This window comes from Vombatus ursinus, unplaced genomic scaffold, assembly GCF_900497805.2.
Source record: "Vombatus ursinus unplaced genomic scaffold, bare-nosed wombat genome assembly UNPS02011591.1, whole genome shotgun sequence".
In the NCBI taxonomy this organism is placed as follows: domain Eukaryota; kingdom Metazoa; phylum Chordata; class Mammalia; order Diprotodontia; family Vombatidae; genus Vombatus; species Vombatus ursinus.
In genome coordinates, this window is record NW_020951369.1 from 4,313,333 (window position 1) to 4,337,374 (window position 24,042).

General features: G+C 39.8%; 1 protein-coding gene across 1 annotated transcript in view; it reads right to left on the reverse strand.

Moving 5' to 3' along the window:
- VWA3B (von Willebrand factor A domain containing 3B) overlaps window positions 1-24,042 on the reverse strand; it is a 202,179-nt gene that overhangs the window by 26,561 nt on the left and 151,576 nt on the right. Inside the window, exons 22-23 of the mRNA XM_027856651.1 lie at window positions 15,490-15,540; window positions 13,670-13,874 (exon numbers count right to left, since the gene is read on the reverse strand). Coding sequence (XP_027712452.1) covers window positions 13,670-13,874; window positions 15,490-15,540 — 256 coding nt within the window. The remainder of the gene's footprint in view (window positions 1-13,669; window positions 13,875-15,489; window positions 15,541-24,042) is intronic.

The window sequence follows — 24,042 nt, forward strand, 5'->3', positions numbered from 1 at the left end:
TCCCCTCCCCCCCACACACGTATCCATATACACACAGGCCATCAAGCCCAATCCCTTCATTTTATAAATGACTAGACTGGGCCCCAGGAAAGAGAAGTGACCTCCCCAAGGTCACAGAGGCAGTTAACATTAGAATCAAGATTTGCTAATTTCAGAATCAGGGCTCTTTCCACTGGGCCAGGCTGCGTTTTGCATGAATAAAAAATCCAGTAGAATATAAAGCTCCTTGAGGGGAGAGAATCGGTTCTTTTCATCTTTGTATGCTCAGTGCCTGGAACAGAGCAGGTGTTTGATAATTCCTTGTTGAACAGAGTAGATATTTCATAATTTCTTGAATTAATTATCTCATCTGAGTTTGTCGATAGTACAGCAGTCAGTAGTTTCTTTGATAAGTGGTTTCTTCCATAGAAAATATGGAGGAAGCTAAACAAAGAACGGGCAGCTATGTGGCACAGTGGATGAAGTGCCTGGCTTGGAGTCAGGCTCTTCTTCCAGAGTTCAAATCCAACCTCAGACACTTAACTAGCTATGAGATCCTAGGCAAGTCACTTAACCCTGTTTACCTCCATTTTCTCCTCTGTAAAAGGAGCTGGAGAAGGAAACGGCAAACCACTCCAGTATTTTTGCCAAGAAAACCCCAAATGGGGTCATGAAGAGTTGGACACAATTGAACAACAAACAATAGAGAAGGCCAACTCCATGTCTAAGCAGACCGAGAAAAATGGCAACCCAAACTTGATTCTTCCCACCTCACAAATCCCACATCAAAGGTTGGAAAGAATAAAGTTGAGTCAACCCTGATGATCACTGTCATCAAGAGGAGAAACAGACTCCGTTCCTGATTATCTACGGGTTTAAATCAGGCAATGATCGGATTATCCACGCTCCTCCATGCTCCTTGTCATTTTATTCCTCCTGTTTGGTGGCAGGGTAGATGAAATTTAAATCGGTTAATTTCATGCCTTTGCCCGCCATTGGTGTCTGGGTTTCTTGGGGGAAGAGGACTGAATTAATACAGACCAAATCAGATTTGGGGATTGTCTGTGGATTTCAATGATTTATGCTACTTTTGCTGCCCATGACCATAGATAATTGAGAGCTGGCTGGACTCTTCTTGAAACTCACCAACCCCTGACTTGAGAATAATATTGGTCGCAGCCTTTCCCATACATAGTAACAGAGGGTGGGAATCATGAAGAAAGTCTCACAAAGCCTTCGAGGAATCAAGAAGATGGTGAGGCCCTCTGAACTCCAGGCTTCTTTCAAGGAGTCATAATAATAAGTAATATTTACATAGTGCTTCAAGATTTGCAAAACACTTTATAACAATATCTCATTTGAAACTCACAGCAACGCTGAGGTAGGTGCCGTTATTATCCCCATTTTGCAGATGAAGAAACTGAGAAAAACAGAGGTTAAGTGGCGTGCCTAGAGTCATACAGCTAGTTAAGTGTCTTAGGCGTGACTGGAACTCAGGTCTCCCTGGACTACGAATCCAACATTCTGTACCCCAAGCCACAGTGTTCCATTTTTTGTTTGTTTTACCACAAAAAGATGGAGCATAAGGAGCACAGACAGACAAACTCAAGAAGGATTAGCAGCATGCACATACGCACACAAACAAACAACTATAAACCAACATGATTTGCAAAGCATAAAATCAAATTAGCAAACAGAATTGTACCCTGCCAGATACAACTGTTTAGCCACAGGAAAATTAAGGGAAGGAGAGCTGCTTGACTGTGATCTCCCTGAGGACAGAGACTGTATCTTTTTCATCTTCCTTTCTCCCATAGCCCCAGCATAAAATTGAATCCAGTGTGTGCTCAGTGCATGCTGAATGTATGAATGAACACTAAGGGGTCACATTCTAAGCCAACAAAGCATCCTCTCCCCATCATTTTTCATTTGGCGTGGTCTGTCCCAGCCGGAAGCTGGGATCCAAAACCTTCCAAATCCTGCAGGAAAGCATAGACAGTTGCTATCCTGATACCACGTCAGGATAACATCCTGCTGGGAAAATTAACCACAATGAAAAGCAACAACAACAACAGCCCTCTTCTGCCTGTCTTTGGAAAAGCTAGACAAGAGACAAAAGACCCTTTGTTGTATCTGCTTCCTTTGCGCAAGGGATCCACTTGAAATGAGCAAAGCTTTGCTTCAGTTTCCTACAGTAGCATACTACATGAGGTCCCTCAAAGTGTGGTTGAAACAGCCTATGCTAATGAAAACGCCAGCCTCAGCCCTGTCTTCTTCCTGACTCCCCAAGGTGTCTTGGAAGGAATGGATATTGAATGAATGAAAAAGCCTTTATCAAGTACTTACTAAATTAAGAGAAAGATGGGCATTCATTCTCTGGCCTGCAATTAGGTGATTTATATATACACATACATATATGTGTGTGTACATGTATATACATATATATGTATGCACATATGTGGGTGTGTATATACACACATGTACACATGCATACTTGTTCAGGTTTTTTTTTCCCCAGTTGTGTCCAACTCTTTTTGATCCCATTTGGGATTTTCTTGGCAAAGATGTTGCCCCATTTCCTTTTTGAGCTCATTTTACAGATGTGGTAAACAGGGTTAAGTGGCTTGTGGGCAGTCACCCAGCTAGTAAAGCTAGTGAGTGTCTGAGGCTGGATTTGAACTCAGGAAGATGAGTGAGTCTTCCTGAGGCCAAGCCTGGTACTCTATTCACTGTACTACCTGGCTGCTCATATATATACATATATATGTATGCATGCATACATGTGTGCATCTATAGATGTATATAGATGTGTACATCTGTATTTATACATGTGTGTATAGCTAATATCTATATGTGTATATAGATGTGAATGTTTTATGTATATCAAATTTATATCATATTCATGTAATATAATATTACTAGTATTATATATTGGTATAATATAATATCAGCATAATATGATAATATTTATTAGTATGTGTATTAGATCTATTTTAAAATCAAAAGATAAGCTAAATGGATTATCTTCCTGAAATGGCTGCAATGCAGAAACTGAGACTTGCTTAGGGCTCCCTCCTAAATGAATTGGTTTTTCATTTTTTTTTTCCTACAGAGATCATTAACCCTGCCACCTCTTGAATTTCTCAAATAAAGCAAGGAATAAGAGGCACTCTTCCCAGTTGGAGGCTGGTCAACCAAGCAGGCAAAGGTACTATCCCTTACAAAATCATATCTTCAGGAAGGAGTTTGTTTCGTAGGTTCAGCCTAATGTTATTTATTTGTGGCCCTGAAGCTGCATTTTAAAGTATTACTTCAGTGAAGAAAGGGATTAAAAATATCTCTTATACAATCTCACTTAAAGTCATGCATACTTATGGATGTTTCTTTAATTTATGAGGCAACTGATTATACAAATTAAAATAACTTCAGGGAGTCTGAATATCATTTGTTCTGGAACCATTATTCTTGCTAAATTCAGTTTGGGCTCTGCAAATATCTGGGCTTCTTTCTCTGGTGCAGTGATGCCACTTATAAAAGACAAAAACAATAGCATTGGTTTATTATTCAGATATCAGGTATTTTGTACAGGGTTGGTAAAGGAAACAAGGAGGTGATTTATGTCCTTGGAGACTCAAACACAAAGCCAGGGCCCAAGAAATAAAAATGTAATGAAATGTTTATCTGTAAAATGGGGATAAACTGGGCACCTTCCTTAAAAGGTTGTTGGGAAGATCAACTGAGAGGAAGAAGGAGGGAAGGAAGGCAGGCAAGAGACATTTATTAAGTGCATACTATGTACCAGACACTATGCTATAAGCTTAGCAATTATTGTCTCATTTGAGCCCTACAATCCAAGAGGTAGGCACTATTATTATCCCCATTTTACAGTTGCGTAAACTGAGGCAAATGGGTTAAGTGGCTTGCCCAGGGTCACACAGCTAATAAATATCTGAGGCTTGATTTGAATTCAGGTGGTCCTGACTCCAAGCCTAGCACTCTCCCCATTGTACTAACTACCTTTTAACATATGTAAAGTGCTTTGTCCTAAATAATGCTGGCTGTTATTATTGTAACCATTATTGTTACTATTACTAGTTATTGTTATTAGAAGCCAAGTTCTGGAGAATAATCTTTTCTTGTAAAGCCTTCATAGCTAGGGATATATTTAGAGCAGCTGGGTGGTGCTGTGCCGGTCCTGATGACAGGAACACTCATCTTCCTGAGTTCAAATACAGCCTCAGACAATTCCTAGCTGTGTGACCCTGAGCAAGTCACTTCACCCTGTTTGCCTCAGTTTCCTCATCTGTAAGATGAACTGGAGAAGGAAATGGCCAATCACTCCAGTATCTTTGCCAAGAAACCCCCAAATGAGGTCACAAGGAGTCAGACACAGCTGAAAAATGACTGAACAACACTTTCGTAGACAAGCAGGCTATACAATACTGGTTAGTAGCTAGAGAGTTAATTGGCCTCATGTCAGGAAGACCTGGCTTCTGTGACTAACTATGTGACCCTGAGCAAGCCACCCTAAGTCTAAAATGAAAAAAAAAACATTCATTAAGCCTTTACTGAGCCCAAAGAACTGTGCTGCTACCAGAACACACAAATAGAGAAGATAGTCCTGGCTCTCGAGGAATTTACGCTCTAATGGGTGGAGAGACCACAAGTATACGAGGTTTCAGCTGGGAGTCAGTTGGAAAGGTACCATGGTCTTTAGGGAACAGTGGTAAGGCAGATAGAAGACAATGCATCTTCTTCTTCCATTCATCAAACCACCTCACTTGCTGATGTTAAACAGGTTAGCTGTGGGCAAGAGTTTTCTTTTCTAGGTCTTCAGTACCTGTAGCTTTAGGGGCAGGCTAGGACAAAAACTGGTGGTATGAATGAATGGGTGGGTGGGTGGCAAACTACTATTCCAAAGGGCTGAATTCCCATAAAATACCCTGGGCTTACCCTCCTCCTTGACGGACTGTTGGTGTAGTTGGTGATAGGGACAGATGGTCTCTTCTCTAAATGGCGTGTTCCCTCAGATAATGACCTCTGTGGATGACTTGGACAATACAGTGGTTTAGAGGCCGATACTAATTGTGAGGATTTGGGGCGTTTTTTCCCGTCCTTGGCAGTTGGGCGGCAGTTTATGGTTGGAGTGGGAGGGATGGCGGACTTCTTCTCCATAGCAGATGATACCCTGGATGACGATGAGGTCTGGGCTGAAGGTAGTGGCTTGAGGGGTGCTGCTGTTTCAGGGGCTCTTGGGCTTTTCTTCTTATTCAGGGAAGTTGGTTGGCAGTTGACATGGATATCAAGGCTCATCTCCATGGGAAATGCTTCCCTGGAGGACAGCTGTGTGTCCTGTGCTGGAAGATGAGATAGCCGTTTGAGGGGCTCTTCTCTTCTCTGAGGCTCTTGTCCTTGCATGGCAGTCAGTTGGCGATTGGCATTGGTGGCAGGCTCCATCTCCTCAGAGGGTGTTTCCCTCGATGGTGGCCGTGGGGTCTGACTGGGGACCAGAGCAGGTGGGCTAGCGTGATCCACTGTTTCTAGGACTCTTGGCTTTACCTGCCCTTCCATAGAAGCCAGTAGATAATCGATGCTGGAGGTGGAGATCTTGTCATGTACGATGGGCCCCTTCTCCACAGAGGGAGTTGCCTTGTATGTTAACTGTGGAATCTGAATGAGAAATAAAGTCAGTGTTCTGGAGGAAGCTTCTGTTCCTAGGTTCTCCAGTTCTTCCATGACAGTTGGTTGGCAGTTGGTATGGATGATGGAGAGTATGGAGAGCCCCTTCTCCACAAGGATTGCTCCCCCAGATGATAGTGGTGGAGTCTAGACTGGAAGGAGGGCCAGTGGCCTGCAGCGGGACTGCTTTCCCCAGCACTGTTAGGATTAACTGCCCACTCATAGCAGTTAGAATGGAATATCAAGTTAAAATTTCTTACTGAGAGTTCCTTATACCATGAAATCACAGGTCCAGTTTTTTAAAAAATTCCATTTTCCATGTCTCTCAATTTCACAAACAGTGAAATCCTATTGGAATAATTTATAATCTATAAGACTTACAAATAAAAAAGATTCACAATAATTATATAAGTAGCAATTATTATTATCATCTCCATTTTATAGATGAGGAAACAAGCAGTGACTTGCAAAAGGGTCACACAACTAGTAAGCTTTAGAGACAGGAGTTGAACTCAAGTGTCTCCTAATTAATCCTAGGAATTCTGTCCACCACACCATGTTGCATGGTCTATAACTTGTAGGTTCCCAAAGTGGGCAATACTGCTCACTAAGCAGGCACTGGAATGATCCAGGCAGTTGGTAGCAGCCTTGGATGCAATTAGGGGGCGTTGAATAAAAATAAGGGGGTGGTGGAAGCATAAGGAAAGAAGAGAAGAGAAGAAAATTTTGAAAAACCATTAGGACATGTTTCATCTGTTGTGTAACAGAATCAAAGTTGTAGTAATCACATTATTTTCCAAATAAACCTACAAAATGCAAGTTATAACCAATCAGTGGTCAAGTCTGCCAACAGGTCTTAGCAAGCAAGTGTTGGCAGGCCAGCATGTCGGGAAGTCCAGTGTGTCAGGAAGTCCAGCATGCATCGGCAGGAATATGCGCATGTAATGACGTGTTTACAATACATACTATATGGTGACATGACACAATATTACATCATCAAAATTTCAATGCAGGAAAACACCCACAAATTTACAATAAATTATTAAATTTAAAATGTGCCATTTTAAAAAAAAATTATATTTCTTGAAATGATACAAATTTCAAAAAAAACTGCTAAAGAGTTAAAGAAAGTAGATTTCGGGGGACGGTGCTAAATATTTTTTTAAAAGGGGGAGGTAGACCAAATAAGTTTGGGAACCCCTGGCCTATATACTGCTAGTCAAGGGTCAGAGGTAATACTCCCATCACAAGTTTGCGTTATAATGAGAGAAACATGCTGGATATCATTGTGCACATCAAATGTGATATTTGTAAAGTGCTTAATATAGGGCCTGGCACATAGTAGGTGCTATATAAATGTTTATACCTTTCCCCCTTCACACATAATTTGATCCTGAACAAAACATTCTATGGAGGTTTTCCTTTCACATCTTACTGTATTCATCCCTCAGTGGAAAACTTTACTCAATTTCTTGAAGCATTGCTAGGATACAAAAAGTGAAATTAGAGCTGTTCGGGACCTCTAGCAGAGGTGTGCTGGAGGCAGCTTGAACTGGCACCCAGAGATATTGTTAAATTTTCAGTGTGAGCATTTACACCTAGGGAACTGGCAAACCTACAAATCAGGACTTGACTTACTGTTTGGTTGATTGTCTAGACTTAAGTAAATAATGAAGAAAATGTTAATGATGCAAATTGAAAGTGTGTTGTAAGTACAATTTTTCCCCCTGGAGAGCCAATTGTTAAATATTAACCAGTGTACCTCTGCCTATGCCTGACCTTTACTTCAATCAAGGCTCAAGTTCCAAAGCATATCTTGATCCAGGAGTATTCACACCGATGGACAAAAGCCCTGGGACAGAGGTTAAGTGACTTACCTAGGATCATACAGCTAGGAAGTGTCTAAGGCTAGATTTGAGCTCAGGTCTTCCTGGTACATGTACTTTAGTACTGCAGTCACCACACTGGATTTGAAGTCAAGAAGATGTGAGTTCAAATCTAGACTATGTGACTCTGGGCAAGCCATTTAACCTCTCTCAGCTTCAGTTTCCTCATCTGTAAAATGAGAACACTAATAGAACCCACTGTATAAGGTTGTTTTGAGGATCAAGTGACATAATGTATGTAAAGGCCTTTGTAAACCTTAAAGTGCTTATGTTGTGTCCAACTCTTCATGACCCCATTTGGGGTTTTCTTGGCAAAGATACTAGAGTGGTTTGACATTTCCTTCTCCAGCTCATTTTACAGATGAGGCAAACAAGGTTAAGTGACTTGCACAGGGTCACGCAGCTAGTTAAGTGTCTGAGGCCAGATTTGAACTTGGGAAAATGCATCTTCCGACTCCAGGACCAGCATTCTATCCACTAAGCCACCTAGTTGCCCCCTGGTTTAGAGAATGGAGAAGTTAAATTACTTGTTCAGGGTCACACAACACATAATACAGGCCTTCCTGGATTCCAGGCCAGCTCTCTATCTACTATACCACACTACCATTTTTATATTGAAACTGTTGTTGTTTAGTTGTTTTTCATTCATGTCTGACTCTCTGTAACCCCTTTTGGGGCTTTCTTGGCAAAGATACTGGAGTGGTTTTTCATTTCTTCCTCTGGCTCATTTTACAGATGAGGAAACTGAGGCAAACAGGGTGGAATGACTTGCCCAGGGTCACATAGCTAGTAAATGCCTGAGGTCAGATTTGAACTCAGGAAAATGAGTCTTCCCAACTCCAGGCAGGGCACTCTATACCCTTCACCACTTAGCTGCCCTTGGAGTCAGGAAGGCCCGAGTTCAAAGAACCTGTCTGCCTTAATTCACTGGAGAAGGAAATGGCAAATCCACAAGATCTTTGCCAAGAAATCCCCATGGACAGTATGGGCCAAGGGCAGCCAGGTGGCATAGTCAATAGAGCACTGGCTTGGAATCAGGAAGACTCATCTCAGACACTAGCCAAGTGACTGTGCGCAAGTCACTCGACCCTGTTTGCCTCAGTTTCCTCATCTGTAAAATTAGCTGAAGAAGGAAATGACAAACCATTCCAGTATCTTTGCCAAGAAAACCCCAAATGGGGTCGCAAAATATCAGACTTACCTGAAATGATTCAACAACAACATTGAAATTAACTTAAGCAAATAGTTCATAAGCAAGTTTAATTAGATGTATTAATGTTCTGTTGGACATTAACTTTTGGGGAGATGTCACATTTTAGTTTTTCCCAATTACATGTAAAAACAATTCTTAACATTAGTTTTTTAAAATTTGTGAGTTCTGAATTCTCTCCTCCTTTCCCTCCCCCCTTCCTGAGACGGCAAGCAATTTGATAAAGATAATACATGTGCAGTCATGCAAACCATAATTCCGTATTAGTCATGTTGGATATTAGCCTTTTAATAAAGCATTTAAAAATATATCCAAAACATTCAGCTGCTCTCCCCCCTCTCCCCACAAAAAACAAAAAACAAAACAAACAAAAAACTAGCAAAGAATTGAAAAGCAAAAGCAAGCCTGGGCTAAAACTAGACACACAATTAAAGCTTCATGCCATTGGTTTAAGAGTTTGCCTTTGGTTAAATAAAACAACAGCTAACATTTCTGTAGCATTTTAAGGTTTGCAAAGTGTTTTACAAGATATTGTCTCTGATCTTAACAACCCCATGAGGTAGGTGCGATTATGGCTTAAATTGTTTAAAAAGCCATTCAGGCAAGGAGCAGGAGTAGAATGGGAGTAGGAAACTGAGAGGCAAAGATGATTGTATTAAATGCCAAAATATAACTCATGGCTCTGGCAAACAGAGACCGACATCACTCTTGAATGAAGTTAGATGGGCAAAAATATTGGTTATATGGCTAGCCAAATGATTTTCATTGAGGTAACTTGCTCTGCAAAATCCAATTTGTTTCCCCCTCCAATTCAATTTCCAGAAGTACAGCAAAGCTCTAAATTGTACCATTTACCTTTCACTTCATTATTTAATTCTAAGGTTATGTCCTGGGGCTTACAGTGGGAAGGATATTGACAGGATGAAGAGAAAAATCCCATGTACGCAAATCACTCTGATGAGTGCTGAGTATTTTATAATTTTCCCATTTAAAAGAGTGGTATGTGTTTCCCACTTGGGAAGGACAGGAGTATCCTTATGATAGTTCTACAACATAACTCATACTGACAATGTGTGTGTGTGTGTGTGTGTGTGTATGTGTGTGTGTGTGTGTGTGAAGTAGGACTGGAAACCAGGCATTCCTGACTCCAGGCAGGCTCTCATATAATTAAAAAAATGTAGATATGCAAAAATCTACACAAATACATATACATATATACATGTATGTCTATAGTTAGAAGTATGTGCACATATGCATGTGTATATGTGTATGTGTTTATATGTGCATACACACACCCACACATATATACATATATACCCACACATATATCTACTTCCTTTCCTTAGCCTTGGCTAATTTAAGAGTTCAGTGATCTCTAAATTAGAATAGATCACACTGATATAAGGGCAGCTAGTAGGCACATATAAGGCACAGTAGATAGAGCATGGAGCTTGGAATCAAAAAGGCTCATCTTTGTTAATTCACATCCATCCTCAGACATTTACTAGCTGTGTGATCCTGGGCAAGTCACTTAACTCTTTTGCCTCCATTTCCTCCTCTGTAAAATGGGCTGGAGAAAGAAATGGCAAACCACTCCAGTAAGTTTGCCAAGAAAACCCCAAACTGGGTTGTGAAGAGTCAGACACAATTGAATAACAACTCAACAACAACAACATTGATATAGCCTCAGAAGGTTTGCAAAACACTTTTCTGTGGTAAAAGATTATTCCAATTTTACAGATAAGAAAAAGATATAGAAATGGTTTATTTTTGTTTTCAAACTTATTTACACTGAGGTGTGAAGGATTGGGAGGGATTAATGAATTACATATCCCAGGGATGTTTGCAGGGATAGTTTTGCTGGTAGTGAGGTAGTGTGGTAGATAAAACAATGGACTTGGAGTCAGGAAAACCTGAGTTCAAATGTGACCTCAGACCCTTACTAGCTCTGTGACCCTGGGCAAACCATTTAGCTTTTGTCTGCCTCAGCTTCCTTAACTGTAAAATGAGGATAATAATAGCAATCTACCTCCTAGGGTTATTGTGAGGATCAGATGAGATAATACTTGTAAAGTACTTTGGGAACCTTAAAATGCTACATAAATGCAAGCTATTATTATCATTACTATTATTATGATTATTATTATTATTATTATTATTATTATTTAACCAAAGCAAACCCTTAAGCCAAAGGCATGAAGCTCTTACTGGGTGTCTCGTTTCAGGCACCAGCCAAACCACTTGTAAAAGATAATGTGTGCGTGTGTTTGTGGGGAGGAGGTGCTGAAAGACTCCCAGGCCTGCCTGTTTGAGTGAATCATCAACCACGGGGTCCAATGGTGTCTAAAGTCCCAACGACAATACCCATGCTGAAAAGGAAGCTAGCTGTACTAGATGATTGCTTACCTGGAAAACTAATGCTGTTACAGAGCCCTGCAGCCTGATGATTGTTCCTCGAATTTTAAATAGCTGTTGGGTACTTAGCTGTGCTTTAAAAATGGAAGGGTTTTAGATCAATTGGTGGAACGCCATTTTTCTCCCTCAAAACCATTAAATGTTTTGGCATATGAGGCAGATAGACCCCCAAATCCCCTATACAATTTTCCTTTACTTAACACTCATTATTTGTGAGCAGGTCACCTTTACTTGGATGTCTGCTGGTTAGATATATCTGTACTCCTTTGATGTCAAAAGAATTAAACAAGGATTCAGAAAGGTGATGGAAACACCGCAGGCTCGAGGCTGCCAGCTTTCCTCCAGCTCCAGGAAGACTCAAGGCCCATGGCTGTATGCGCCTTTCAACCCTCCACTTCGAAAGCTCTGCCACCAAAGATTAGCAATTACTGGCTTTGGTGCCTAGCTGATTAACTTCCCAAAGCAGACGGGCTTGGGATAAGTGACTGTGCCTCTGTTAATCACACCTCTCCTCTCTGATTGGCCCCCTTGGGATGAGCAGGAGAAATTATACAGATGAACCAGTGAAACATGAAAATATCTCTCCTGCTGCTGAACTGTAGTAGTCCTGATGCCATGCATGAGAGTTAATCATTGAAAAAGTGAAATCACCAATTTAGCATTCCCAGATTGAAAATGTAATAAGCAAATCAGAGGGGCCTTTTGGAAAGCTGCTGCCCCTCCTTTTTATCAGTGGAAAAAGAAACTGATGAATATATATATATATATATATATATATATATATATAAATGTGTGTATTTTATATGTGTGTGTATTTGTATGATATATGTGTGTGTACATATAAGGAAATGACTCAAATGATTTAATAGTGGGCAATAGATGCTATACCTATCCTCTTAAAGGCCTGTCATCTCATTTTGAAGCTTAAGGAATTAGCCTTTCAGGATTCAAAGATGTATTTTATACCTAGACATTATATCTACCATCTCAGATTTTCATTGTCACACATTGCTCCAACAGATGGGAACAAATAAATTAAAAAAAAAAACCCAAACCTCAACCCTGCCCCTTCACCTGTCACAAGAACAAGGTATCGTGAAGTGATGAGTAGGACCTGGCAGCATATACAAGTGTCTCGACACCGGTGAATTGATAAGCCTTAATCCATTAGGAAAAATCCTCATTTGCAAAAAGAGGTCAGACTTTTCCTGATGCCCTATTCTAAGAAGACGAAATAGATCTTAGCAAGCTCATCAGTCTTTGTGAAAAAGCAAAAAGGAAAAAAGAGGCAAATGTTAAATATTATTTTTGAAGTTATTTTCAATTTTATGTTTCACAGCAAGAATTAACCACAGGGATTTACTCAAGTTCAGTTTGGGACCTGAATTAATTTTACTAACATAAATGTTAAAGTATACTAATAACAGCAAATGACTATATTTCAAGATTTGGGGAGGGGGGACATGAGTCTTCCCGGAGCTGGAGGAACACTGGCAGCCTTGAGCCTGCAGTGTTTCCAACACCTTTCTAAATCCTTGCTTGATTCTTTTGACATCAAAGGAGTACAGATATATGTAACCAGCAGACATCCAAGAAAAAGTGACCTGCTCACAAATAACGAGTGTTAAGTAAAGGAAAATTGTATAGACGATTTGGGGGCCTTTTAGTCCTTTTAGGCTTGTTTGGGTAAAATGAAACAATGTTTGCAAATCTTAAAGTTCTGCATAAATGAGAGTGGTTATTATTTGTAACTCAGCACTGCAGTGTAAGAATATGGTGGGGGGATATTTTTCTTGCAGACAAAGAGAAGGACATTTTAAGGGAGCGGTTGAAATTCCAATATACTTTTTTTTATTTCCATCATTAAATTAGTGTGTCACCTAAAGAAAAGAAATACCTTACCTATTATGCACCTCTTTGGAGAAGTCAGAGAGATTTCTGGGAAACCAAAAGGTTTTGTGGGGCTTTGAAAAAAATCCCAAAGATGCTGCAAAAGAGATTTTTCCCCAAGGTCAAGGTTGGGGAGAGGTGGCTCTGTCAGTCTACTTAGAAGGAGCAGATGAAGACTCTGCTAGCAATGAATAGCTTTGATGTGCCAAGGAAGTGCAGCCACAACTGTCCAACCACACCCCTGAGTCAGGGGTCTAAGAAAAGGCAACCCAACCCCAGAAGACTGATGACCACGAACATTTGCAAAAACCAAGTGATGTTATAAAAACAAAAGTTATGATGATCTAAATATACTTGGAAATTGATAATTAGCAAATATGTTTTGACTAATTTTTCCCCATTAAAGAATGTCAATGCTGCAATTTTTACCTTCTATGCATTGCAGGTATAGGGATTCAGCCATCCTTTCCCCAGACCAGACCTGCCCTCATTTTTGTTAAAGCAAAGAGACCGCATCTCATGCTATCATACAAAGAAGAGGAAATGCTTCTGAAGGCATGGAAGGAGGAGGACTACAGAAGAAAGTTTTGAATCCAGGGGCAAGCATCACCTCAGATGACTGGTCCCCTTGACAGTCTTCCTTCTTAGTCGCTTCTTGGATTTCCTTAGTCTGCTGGATATAGGTATTCCCAGCCTGGATCTCATTTTCCAATAATAACACATCTTCCAGAGAAATGGGCCAGTTCGCCTCTTGTAAGGCCTCCTGTATTGCCTCTTTATTTTCCAAGTATTGAACTGGCTCCTGTATTTTAAACCTAAGTGGAAAAAATAACATAAGAAACACACGAAGATGATCCAGTGTGTTCTAGACACTGGATCATCTTCATGTGTTTTTTATGGTATACATGGGCCCTTAATAAATGATTATTTGGATGCATCTTAGTAAGCTTCCTCATAAAAAAAAATAAAAAACCTCTACCAAAGTACTTAACACATGCTAGCTGGCAGTTATAATCACACGTCAATTGACATTTATCTACCCAGGACTCTTTATAGACGGAATGTTGATAAACCAATTATCCTCCCCAACAAAGCAAGAACACATGTTCAGCCCATGCCTTTCTCTGGGGGCTCAGAATTAAAAAGTACAGAGCAAGCGGCTCTGGGAACTTTCCTACCCTCAAGCCCCGGGGTGACAAGGAGAGAAATTCAGTAGCTGCATTTCAAAAAAGACATGGGCTCTTTTTTGATTTATTACAAACAGTCAGACTCTTTCCTTTGGCAGCCCACATGCTCCATCTGTTCTTTGTATTTCCATCTTAGGGCTCGAAAAGAATGGAAACTAAACTTTCCAAGAGGAAATTGTTAGTTTATGGGACTGCTTGTCTAGCTAGTGTGTCTGATGACCAAAGACCTATCCTGGCCCCACCCCTTCCAATTTCCAGCTCCTCTTTGTGTTATGTCTTTCCCCCTCCCATTAGAATATAAACTCCTTGAGGACAGGGATTATCATGTTTGTATTTGTATCTCCAATCCAGGCACATCGTAAGTGCTTAATAAATGTTCACTCTAATCTCTCCCTCTCTCTCTCTCTCCAGTTTTTTTTTTTTATCATTTCAGAAACTCAGAAGTTAGGGTGTGTTATGTGTGTACAGGTGAATGCATTATAGAGGAAATGGGGGGGAGGAAGAAGGAAGAATGGTGAGGAAAAGGAGAAGAGAAGAGAAAAAGAAAGGGGAAGTCAGAGGGAGAAAGAGAAGAATGGAGAAAGGGATTGGAGGTGTTATTATCTCTACAGTGAGATATAAAACAAGCCTTTCATATATCGGGTTAACCCAAGCAACATTGTGGAAATTCAAGTACAGTTGTGAGGAGCAGAGGGATATATTAAAATCTATATTCCAGAAAATTCTTATCTCAAATGTAAACTGGCTTTATGACTCCTGACTGATTCAGAGCCATCCTTCCAATCCTCCCAATGCTCTATATCAGAATACAGAAGTAAAATACTACCTGAAAATCTACTTTCTTTTGTAAAGGAGCAGAAGTAAAGAAGACTGGAGGAGGATGGGGAGAGAATTTCCTTTATCAGTTTCATTCTCCTCCATATCAGAAAGCCCATGAGGTGGAACACCTATGTCTTATGTCAGGTTAGACTAAGGATTTGTAGTTGTTTACATCCCCTTTGCCCAATGTTATCTCTCAAACCTGAAATTACATATCCTTCAAAGAAAGCAGAATTCAACATCTAATAATGAACAATCAAGTCAGAACTGAATGGATTCTTAATGCACACACAAATTCAGGGTTAAATGTCACCCTTTATTTATTTATTGCTGACTGAATAAGCAAAGCTAAGGGCTAGTCTAATGCCACAGAATGCCTTTTGATTATAGCCTTAGGAAGTGATTAGGTGATACAACAACTTACTTTTCTCTTTCTTCTGGAGAAAATGCTTTCCAAATGAGCAGATTTAAGCGCCTGTTTTCAAAAACAAAACCAGCAACAATTTATTCAGCCTTGTATTGCATTTAGTGTATAAAGGTGACGATCATAAGGCTACAAGTATAAATTACTTATAAAGGCAAAATGGGCAGCTATGTGGTAGAGTGTATAAAGTACTGGGGCTGAAGTCAGGAGGACTCATCTTCCTGAGTTCAAATTCAGCCTCAGACAGTTACTAGCTGTGTGACCCTGGACGAGTCACTTCACCCTGTTTGCCTCAGTTTCCTCATCTGCAAAATGAGTTGGAGAAGGACATGACAAACCACTCAAGAACCTTTACCAAGAAAACCCCAAAGGGGGTCACAAAGAGTCTGACACAACTAAGCAAAGGCAAAGTCATCAAACACATCCTTTTGGGGAGGGCTCAGGGTTGTGAGCACAGTGGTTGAGCGGCATGTCCCCTTGGTCACTGACGTGTGAAATTACCTTGGATAAGATCATCTTCCACCCAGGAGCAGGATTTGTGCAGAGTTACGGATGGATTTGTAGAAATCTCTTTAGGTTTCTTGGCAAAGCCAAGGGAAGCCTTAGAACCAGACTCAATTATGTAAACCCAAGGCTGGTAAACTCAAGAAAAGAGTTCCTGGTCACACTCGGATAAGAAACCACCTGACCAGGCTCACTTCAACACTCCACGGATCTGATTTCATCAGTGCAGCGAGAGTACGAGCTCTTTCAGAGGACCTTGGTTTGGATCTCACCTCTGACATTTACTACTTGGGAGATTTGGGCAAATCATTTGATTTCCCTGGGCCTCAATTTCCTTACGTTTTCAACAAACAAGTTGAACCAGATGGATCTTTTCTCTCTGTAACCCTATGATCTTGCACTATCCTCTCTCCATGGGTACAATTCTTCCGCATTCTGCAAGATAGTCTTTGGGAGCCCAAAATTTCAGCACTCTGGAGCCTGCCTTTGTCTCTTGCTCCCTGTGTGACTTTGATTCAGTGATTTCATTTTCCCAGGCCTCAGTTTTCCCCTCTGCAAAATGAAAGGGTTCAACTGGATGGCCCTGACGATCCCTGTTGGCTCTTAATCTAGGATGCTATGAAGCTGGTGATGAGTGTCTCTGGGTCTTTAGAAAACAGAGATACTGTCTGTCACTGGACCCATATTCTAAGGCTTTCTTGCTAGGTAGGACACAACAAGGCTTATAGTCCGCCAACAGAGCCTCCTCAGATAGACCCTCCATAGCATGAGGAGGTTAATAGAAAAGGACTTGCAAGGAAAATGGGGTTTGATGTGGTTTCTTTTTTTTTTCTCTTCAGAAAAGGAGGAACTCTGCCCTAACCTCCCTTGCTGGAGTTGTCCTCCTACCTGATCTAGAAGAACAAAAAATGGGGAGCTATGGTGGAGACAGAATTAAATCACTAAATCATAAAATGTTAGTGTTGGCTGGAACCTTGGAGATTTTCTAGCTCAATTTCTTTCTTTTACCTCTGGGGAAACTGAGGCCTAGAGAAAAGAAGTAGTTCATCCAAGGTCTAGTCAGTAATAGAGCTGAAGGGAAAATCCAGATCTCTTGACTCCCAGTCTGCTACTATGCTACATAGGATGCTCGCTCTAGGACCACCATTTTAGAAGATGCCACATATTTAGAAGATACCAGGTAATTTGTCACTTAACTTCACCCTATTTGCCTCAGTTTCCTCATCTGTAAAGCAAACTAGAGAAGGAAATGGTAAACTCCTCCAGTATCTTTGACAAGAAAACCCCAATGGGATCACAAAGAGTTGGACATGACTGAAAAATGACTGAACAACAACTCCTCGAACAAGTCCATCAGTGTATGTATTAGAATTCATGTAAGAATTTAGTCTACAGAAATCCCATAAGTTTCATCTACTGTTAGAAATAAGAATGAGCATATTCAGAATATAAAAATATATAAAAATATATAAAAATATATAAAAATATTAAAAAGTCTTATGCAGACACTTTTAACTTGCTGTATTTTAAAAAATAAATTTATTTATTTTTAGTTTTCAACATTCACTTCCATAAGATTTTGAGTCCCAAATTTTCTCCCCATCTATCCCCTCCCCTCACCCCAAGATGGCATGTAAATTGATATAAGCTCAACATATACATTCATATTAAACCTATTTTCATATTTAACTTGCTGTATTTTGCAGCCCTAAAGATGATCAGATTGGTCATTTGGGAATGTCTTCCCAAGATCATATTTTCCTGATCTATCTTATTGTTTTCTTAGTTTTCTTCTTCACAGCTCTGGTTCAAGGACATGTAAAACTGTGTGATATAATGGGGAGAGAACTGGTTTTGCATACGTGAGAGATGAATTCTGGTCCTGGCTGTTATTAACTAGAATGTGGGAGAATCAAAGGAACGCTAGACTAGGAATCAAAAGACTTGAGTTTGTGTGTAGGTCACACGTGTTAGGAACTGTGATTTCGGCCAAGTAACTTCATCTCTTTAGACTCCATTTCTTCATCTATAAACTGAGAAAATTCATTGGCTTTAGAGCTAGAAAGTCGGGCAAGCCGCTTAACCTCTGTTTGCCTCAGTTTTGTTTTTGTTTTTCCCCCAGAGATTGTAAAGTGCTTTATTGATAGATTTTTTTTTTAAAAGAAAAACACAAGACAGAAAAAGGGAGGCTCTTCCCCAAGGATGGGACAGAGATCATGGGGTATTCCCGAGGAAATATGGGGAGTGAGTATCACATAGGGACCACTCCCCTCCAGATGCAGCACCCTCCCAGAAGGATGAAGAGGGACACAAGAGAGGGATGCAGAAATTCAAACTGAGGGCCCCTGAATACAAATCAGGCACTGTTTCCATTATTGTTCTTAGTCAGTTATTCTTCATTCACGTCTGACTTTTTGTGACCCCATTTGGGTTTTTCTTGATGAAGATACTGGAGTGCTTTGTCATTTCCTCTTCCAACTCATTTTACAGGTGAGAAAACTGAGGCAAACAGGGTTAGGTGACTCACAAAGATAAGTATTCCTGAGTCCAAACCCAGCACTCTATCTACTGTGCCACCTAGTTCCCCTGTTTCCACTGTACCACAGTCAGAAGAGATGACCTCCAAGGCCTTCCAGTTCTAACATTCTATGAACTAACAGTATAATCACAAGCAAGTGACTGAGCTGTGACTTACTTTCTCCATCTGTAAAATGATGGAGTTGGACTGAGTGAACCATAAGACAATCTCAAGTTTTATGATCCTGCAATATTGCCCCTACCAGTTATTCTTCATTTTAATTTTATATAAGTGACATTTGAATGAGGACTTGCTATCAATGACATTAATAGTGTAACTTCCTGTACTCTTCACACCTACTTGTGCCAAAAATTACCCTCTTTCCTGATTCAGTAAAACAAATTTGTGACTGATTATCATTCAGAAGGCTGAACTGCAATTCCTGCCAATTCAATTACCAGGAGCATGGATTTGCAACCACAGCACTAGAAACAAGTTAAAACAAAACAAAACAAAAACTTTCATGCTTTAACAACAAATCTTAGTTTTATGAATTCAGAACTTATATTAATCTTACCTAGACTCAAAGATGGCCCAAGAATTAACCCTACCCTTACAATATCTATCTAGGCATGAAACCCACAGAGTAAAGTCGTTCATTCAATTCAATAAATGTTTATTGAATCACTACAGTATGCGTAGTACTGTGTTAGTCACTGGGGGAGAGAGAAAATTTCAGTGAGACAAGATCTTTTCCTTTGAGGATATTTCAAATGAAAGACTTTTTGTACAAATTATCTAAGTAAATATCTTAATTTTCTACTATCCTTTAAATATATAGGCACTGAAAATACTGAAGTAATCCTTCTCTCTGAACTTTCTTATCACTTAATACCTTTCTTATTTCCTGTTCACATTTTATTGTCGTTATAATTATTTATGTTTGGGTTTTATTTCCCCTGTTAGAATATAAAGTCTACAAGGGCATGTCTTGAGAATTCTCTGTCCCCAGAGTGCCTTGTAAATATTAGGTATACAAAGAATATAGGGATTTGATGAATGGAATAATTGGTTTATAACATGACTTTGGTTAATGTTAAGGGTCTTTGGATTATTCTATTTTAATCACGGCCATCATTAAAAAGAATTAAAGTATAAATAAAACTAATAAAAACAATAAAAAAATGAATATTAGTAGCAATACCTTGGAGGTTAGAACAAAATAATGTTTAGAGGTTCAGGGTTACTTTAGTCTGCTTTGAAGAACTAACCAGAAACATTATCCTGTAATAAAACATGTATTTCAAAATACATTTTTACTATTTTACACATTCTTTAAAAACAGAAGGAAAAATTCACATTTACACTAAATAAAAAAAGACCTTTCCCAAAAAGAAATACAGACTTTTCCATGACAATTAATAGGAGATTTATTTCTTAATAATATCAACAATAATGTAGATATTGTTTTAGACAATACAGGCTTTATTCTAGATTTTGTTATTTATTTGTAACCTGTAGTTCATTGAGTGAGCTCTGGACTCACTGTGTCCAGTATTGGGAGCTTTCATATCTCACCCTCTAAGGATCATTATGCTCGCTCCCCCAAGAGTTTCCTCTGGGAAAATCTCAAAACCTATGTTGTTTATACATCTCCACAAACATTTTCCAACAAGCATTCATGGTAGCGATGCAAACATTAGATGCTAGGCAACTTTTACCCTACCAAATAATGTACAAAATCCTATAAACAAATACAAAAAAATATAAAGGGCCTAGAATTACTCATAGACAAACAGTACAATTTTTTTTTTCTTATCTCATGATTCGTATTTTCCACTAGGTTCTAAAATCCTCTAAACTCAGGACCTCCCCATGATTTGGACTCACCTCTGAAGGAAAATCTGAAAGAGTTTAAGGTTGCCTTTGGAGAAATTCCTGGACCTTCTGGTGATTCCCTTTCCCCCCTAGGATGGATTTAGAAGCCCCCCCAGACTTGTAGCATCACTGTAGTTTAGAGGAGACCTATACTTGGGTTTGCCAGGTAGGTAACACACCAACATTCTGGTGAGTGTCTCATTAAGCACAAAGTGACCCTCTAGGGGCATGGACTCCCCTGGAAGAGGAACATAATAGGGGCTGACAGGTAACTCCCCCTCCCCCATCTTATCATACACAAGCCATATAACTTATCATAAGAGTAGAGAGCAAAGTCCAAGTTCCTTGCTCCTCCAGGGGTGGAGAACCTTCAGCCCCAAGGCCATACGTGGCCCTCTAGATCCTCAAATGCGACTCTTTGACTAAATCCAAACTTCACAGGACAAATCTCGTGAATAAAAGGATTTGTTCTGTAAAACTTAGACTCAGTGAAAAGGCTGCACCTGAGGACCTAGAAGGCCACCTGTGACCTCAAGGCCTCAGGTTCCCTCCCCACCCCTGCTTAGTTCCTTGTTGCTTGTCCTGCTAGCACCAGGGGCCCTGTGGAAAATTTTCTTCTCTCTGATAGGCATACTGTCAAAGAGATTTTTCTTCTTTCAATAAAAGGCCATATCCACAAACTTGGAATTCCCACAAGGAAATTTCCCTTCTTTGACTTAGAAGCCACATTCCAGGAAAACCCTGCCTAGGAAATTCCCCACCCTATTCCCTCCTTGGACTAGGGAGCAGGGGTTTCTGAATGACTTTATTTAGGAACTCCACTCAGGCCTTGAGGGCCTGCAGCACAAGTAGGCCTATGCAGTGTCAAAGTCCTTAAAAGCGCTTGGGCTAGGAGCCACCCCCGCCTCACCTTCACTCTGAGGCTCTCTGCTAAAAAGGGCATAAGAAAAAGGGGCAAAAAACAAACAAACAAAAAAACAAACAAAACAAACACCAGAAAGTGGTCTCTCAGCTCCCTTTCATAGGTTCCTTCCACAAGAGTTCAGCCTCTCAAGAGTCTGAATCAATCAAGAGTCTGGGGCAATCCAGATCATTAAGACTCACTCATATAACTTTAGTCTTCTCATTGAGCTGCCAATAGGCATGCCTAACTCTTAAGGGAGATACAATCAAAAGTCCAGGACATAAGTTGTAAGCTCAGTAAGCTGATCAGGGAAATCTATTGAGGAAGCTCTTATGCTCTTCTCACAGTTAAATATCTTTTGCCCATCTTGGCCCATTAAACCAGGTCTACAAATAGGACTAACTCACAATAAAGACTAGGCCTGTGAATACTAGGGAAGGTTGCAGCATTCCTTTCCTAAGGCATCAAACTAAAAGTACCAGGAAGATCCGCCATGCATAGCTCTTAGACACTCTGAAAATCAAATTAACACTTTTGGGAGGGGGGAGAGGAATCCAGACCTCTGGTAGTTGGATGAATCCAGAGTTTACATTCACATCAGACAGTCTGTGACACAAAGTCCTTCAGGATCATGCCTATATTGGTGCTTATAGGAATTTGACCTTCCAAATCTCCCAAAATAATTAAAAAAGGGGAAAAAAAGGAAAACAAACAATAGCATAAAGAACACATAAGATAAAAGAAAGAAAACCAAACTTCTCTCCCCCAGAGGGGAAGCAGTTTGGTAAGACCTCAAGACGTGCTAGTACAGCACAATCTGGAGGGGCCTCTCCTAAGCTAAGCCAAGAAAAATTCAAACACTCAGCAAACCAAGTCATCCTAGTTCAGTGGGACCTCCCTGATGAACACATCTGCTGTGTGATCTTGGAGAAGTCACTTAAACGCTTTCTAACCTAAAGACACAGAATCTTAGAGTTGACAAGGGGCCCTCTTTTGTTTTACATAAGAGGAAAGCACGGACCAGTTACTTGTCAAAGATCACCCAGTTGGCTGATGGAAGAGCCAAGAAGAGAATGCAAGTGTCTTGACTCTCAGAATCAATGCTTTTTCCACTCTAGTACATTACCTTCCACTTTTGTCTCTCTCCCTCAAAAGTGGAGAAAACGACGTAACAATATGTACTTCTCCTTTCCTTTCAGAGTTAGCGGGAGACTTAGTTATATAATGCTTTAAAATGTTTTGAACTTTCTTGAAAAAAATTGCTAACATGCGTTGACATTGTTTTTCATGTGTCATTCTTCTCTTCCTATTGAATTGTAAATTCTTTGTTGATGCATACAGAACCTGGCTCGGTGCTAGGTACAACATGGTGTTCAATATGTTATAATACAGTACTTTTAACTTTTCAAAACAAATCTAGGTCTTCATGTCATCTTATTCTTAGAACAATTCTCTGAAGGCAGTGGGAACAGATGAAGAAACTAAGGCTCAGTTGGGTTAGTTTACTTGGCTAAGGTCAAAGAGCTTTGTAGCAGCAGAGGCATGAGAACTTGAAAGATATTTCTTCAGCCTGCCAGGTCAGGAAAGGTCAAGTTTAGGGAGGCTTTCCATGTTTACACTCAGAGACATTAAATTTCTAATTAAATGCTGAGACTTTTTGTGGTGACCAAAAAAAACAAAACAAAACAAAAAAACCTGGAGATACAGCGAATCCCCATTGATTGGTGAATGGCTAAATAAATTGTGGCATATGAGTTAAACAGAAAATCATTACACCATAGTGTACTATGTCTAGTCAAGCCCCAACCATGCTTCACATTTTACCCTGGCCATCATGCCCTTTGTCGTGCAACATGTATGATTCTTCCACCTCAATCCCCAACTGCCCACCACTCTCCACATTTTCTTCTATAAATCACTATAAAATCAATATTGCCACTGCTATTGGAGAGAAAGTCTCAATCAACTCCCGGTGGCTCCACTCACCATCCCTGTGACTTTCTAAACAAAATACCCTTCCTGGGTCATCACTGGAGAGTAATTGTCACCATTAGAATGAAAGCTCTTGAGGGCAGGGATTCTTTCATTTTTGTATTTGTATCCCCAGGACTTAGCACAATGCATGGTGAATAGTAATAGCTTAAAACTACTTTTTTTAATTCGTTCATTCACTATAAGAAATTTTAAGAATATGAGGAATTCAGAGAAATGCGGAAAGACATATGAACAAATGAAGACATATGAAGTTCATAAGTTTTAATAAACAGAATGAGAATTCCATCCAAAAAGAATCAAAAAATATATACATGAAAAGAACTTAATTGGGGTTTTCATTATTGTTGTTGTGTTTGGTGGCATGGGTGGTATATGGGGAAATAGTGTTGTAAAAACAAAAGGCATCAAAGAAACTTTTAAAAATGATAACAATTGATTATTAGTGGAAAATAAATACTTCATGAGCCTCAACACTAGAAAAGAGTAGTTTTCCAGCCTATTAAGACTGATACTCTTGACTGGGTATTGACACTGACTTATTTCAAGAGGGAAAAAACTGCAATAGTTTAGTTATAGTTATAGTTACCTCCATCACCTTCCTGCCAAAAATACTTTTAAAAGAATATAGCTAAGTACACATGCCCTTTGAAATATTATCATCATTGACCTGTTATTACCATTATTGCTCACTGAATTTTAGATAAATGAATGATGAAATCTATTCTGCTAACCAGAAAAACAAAACTTACCATGA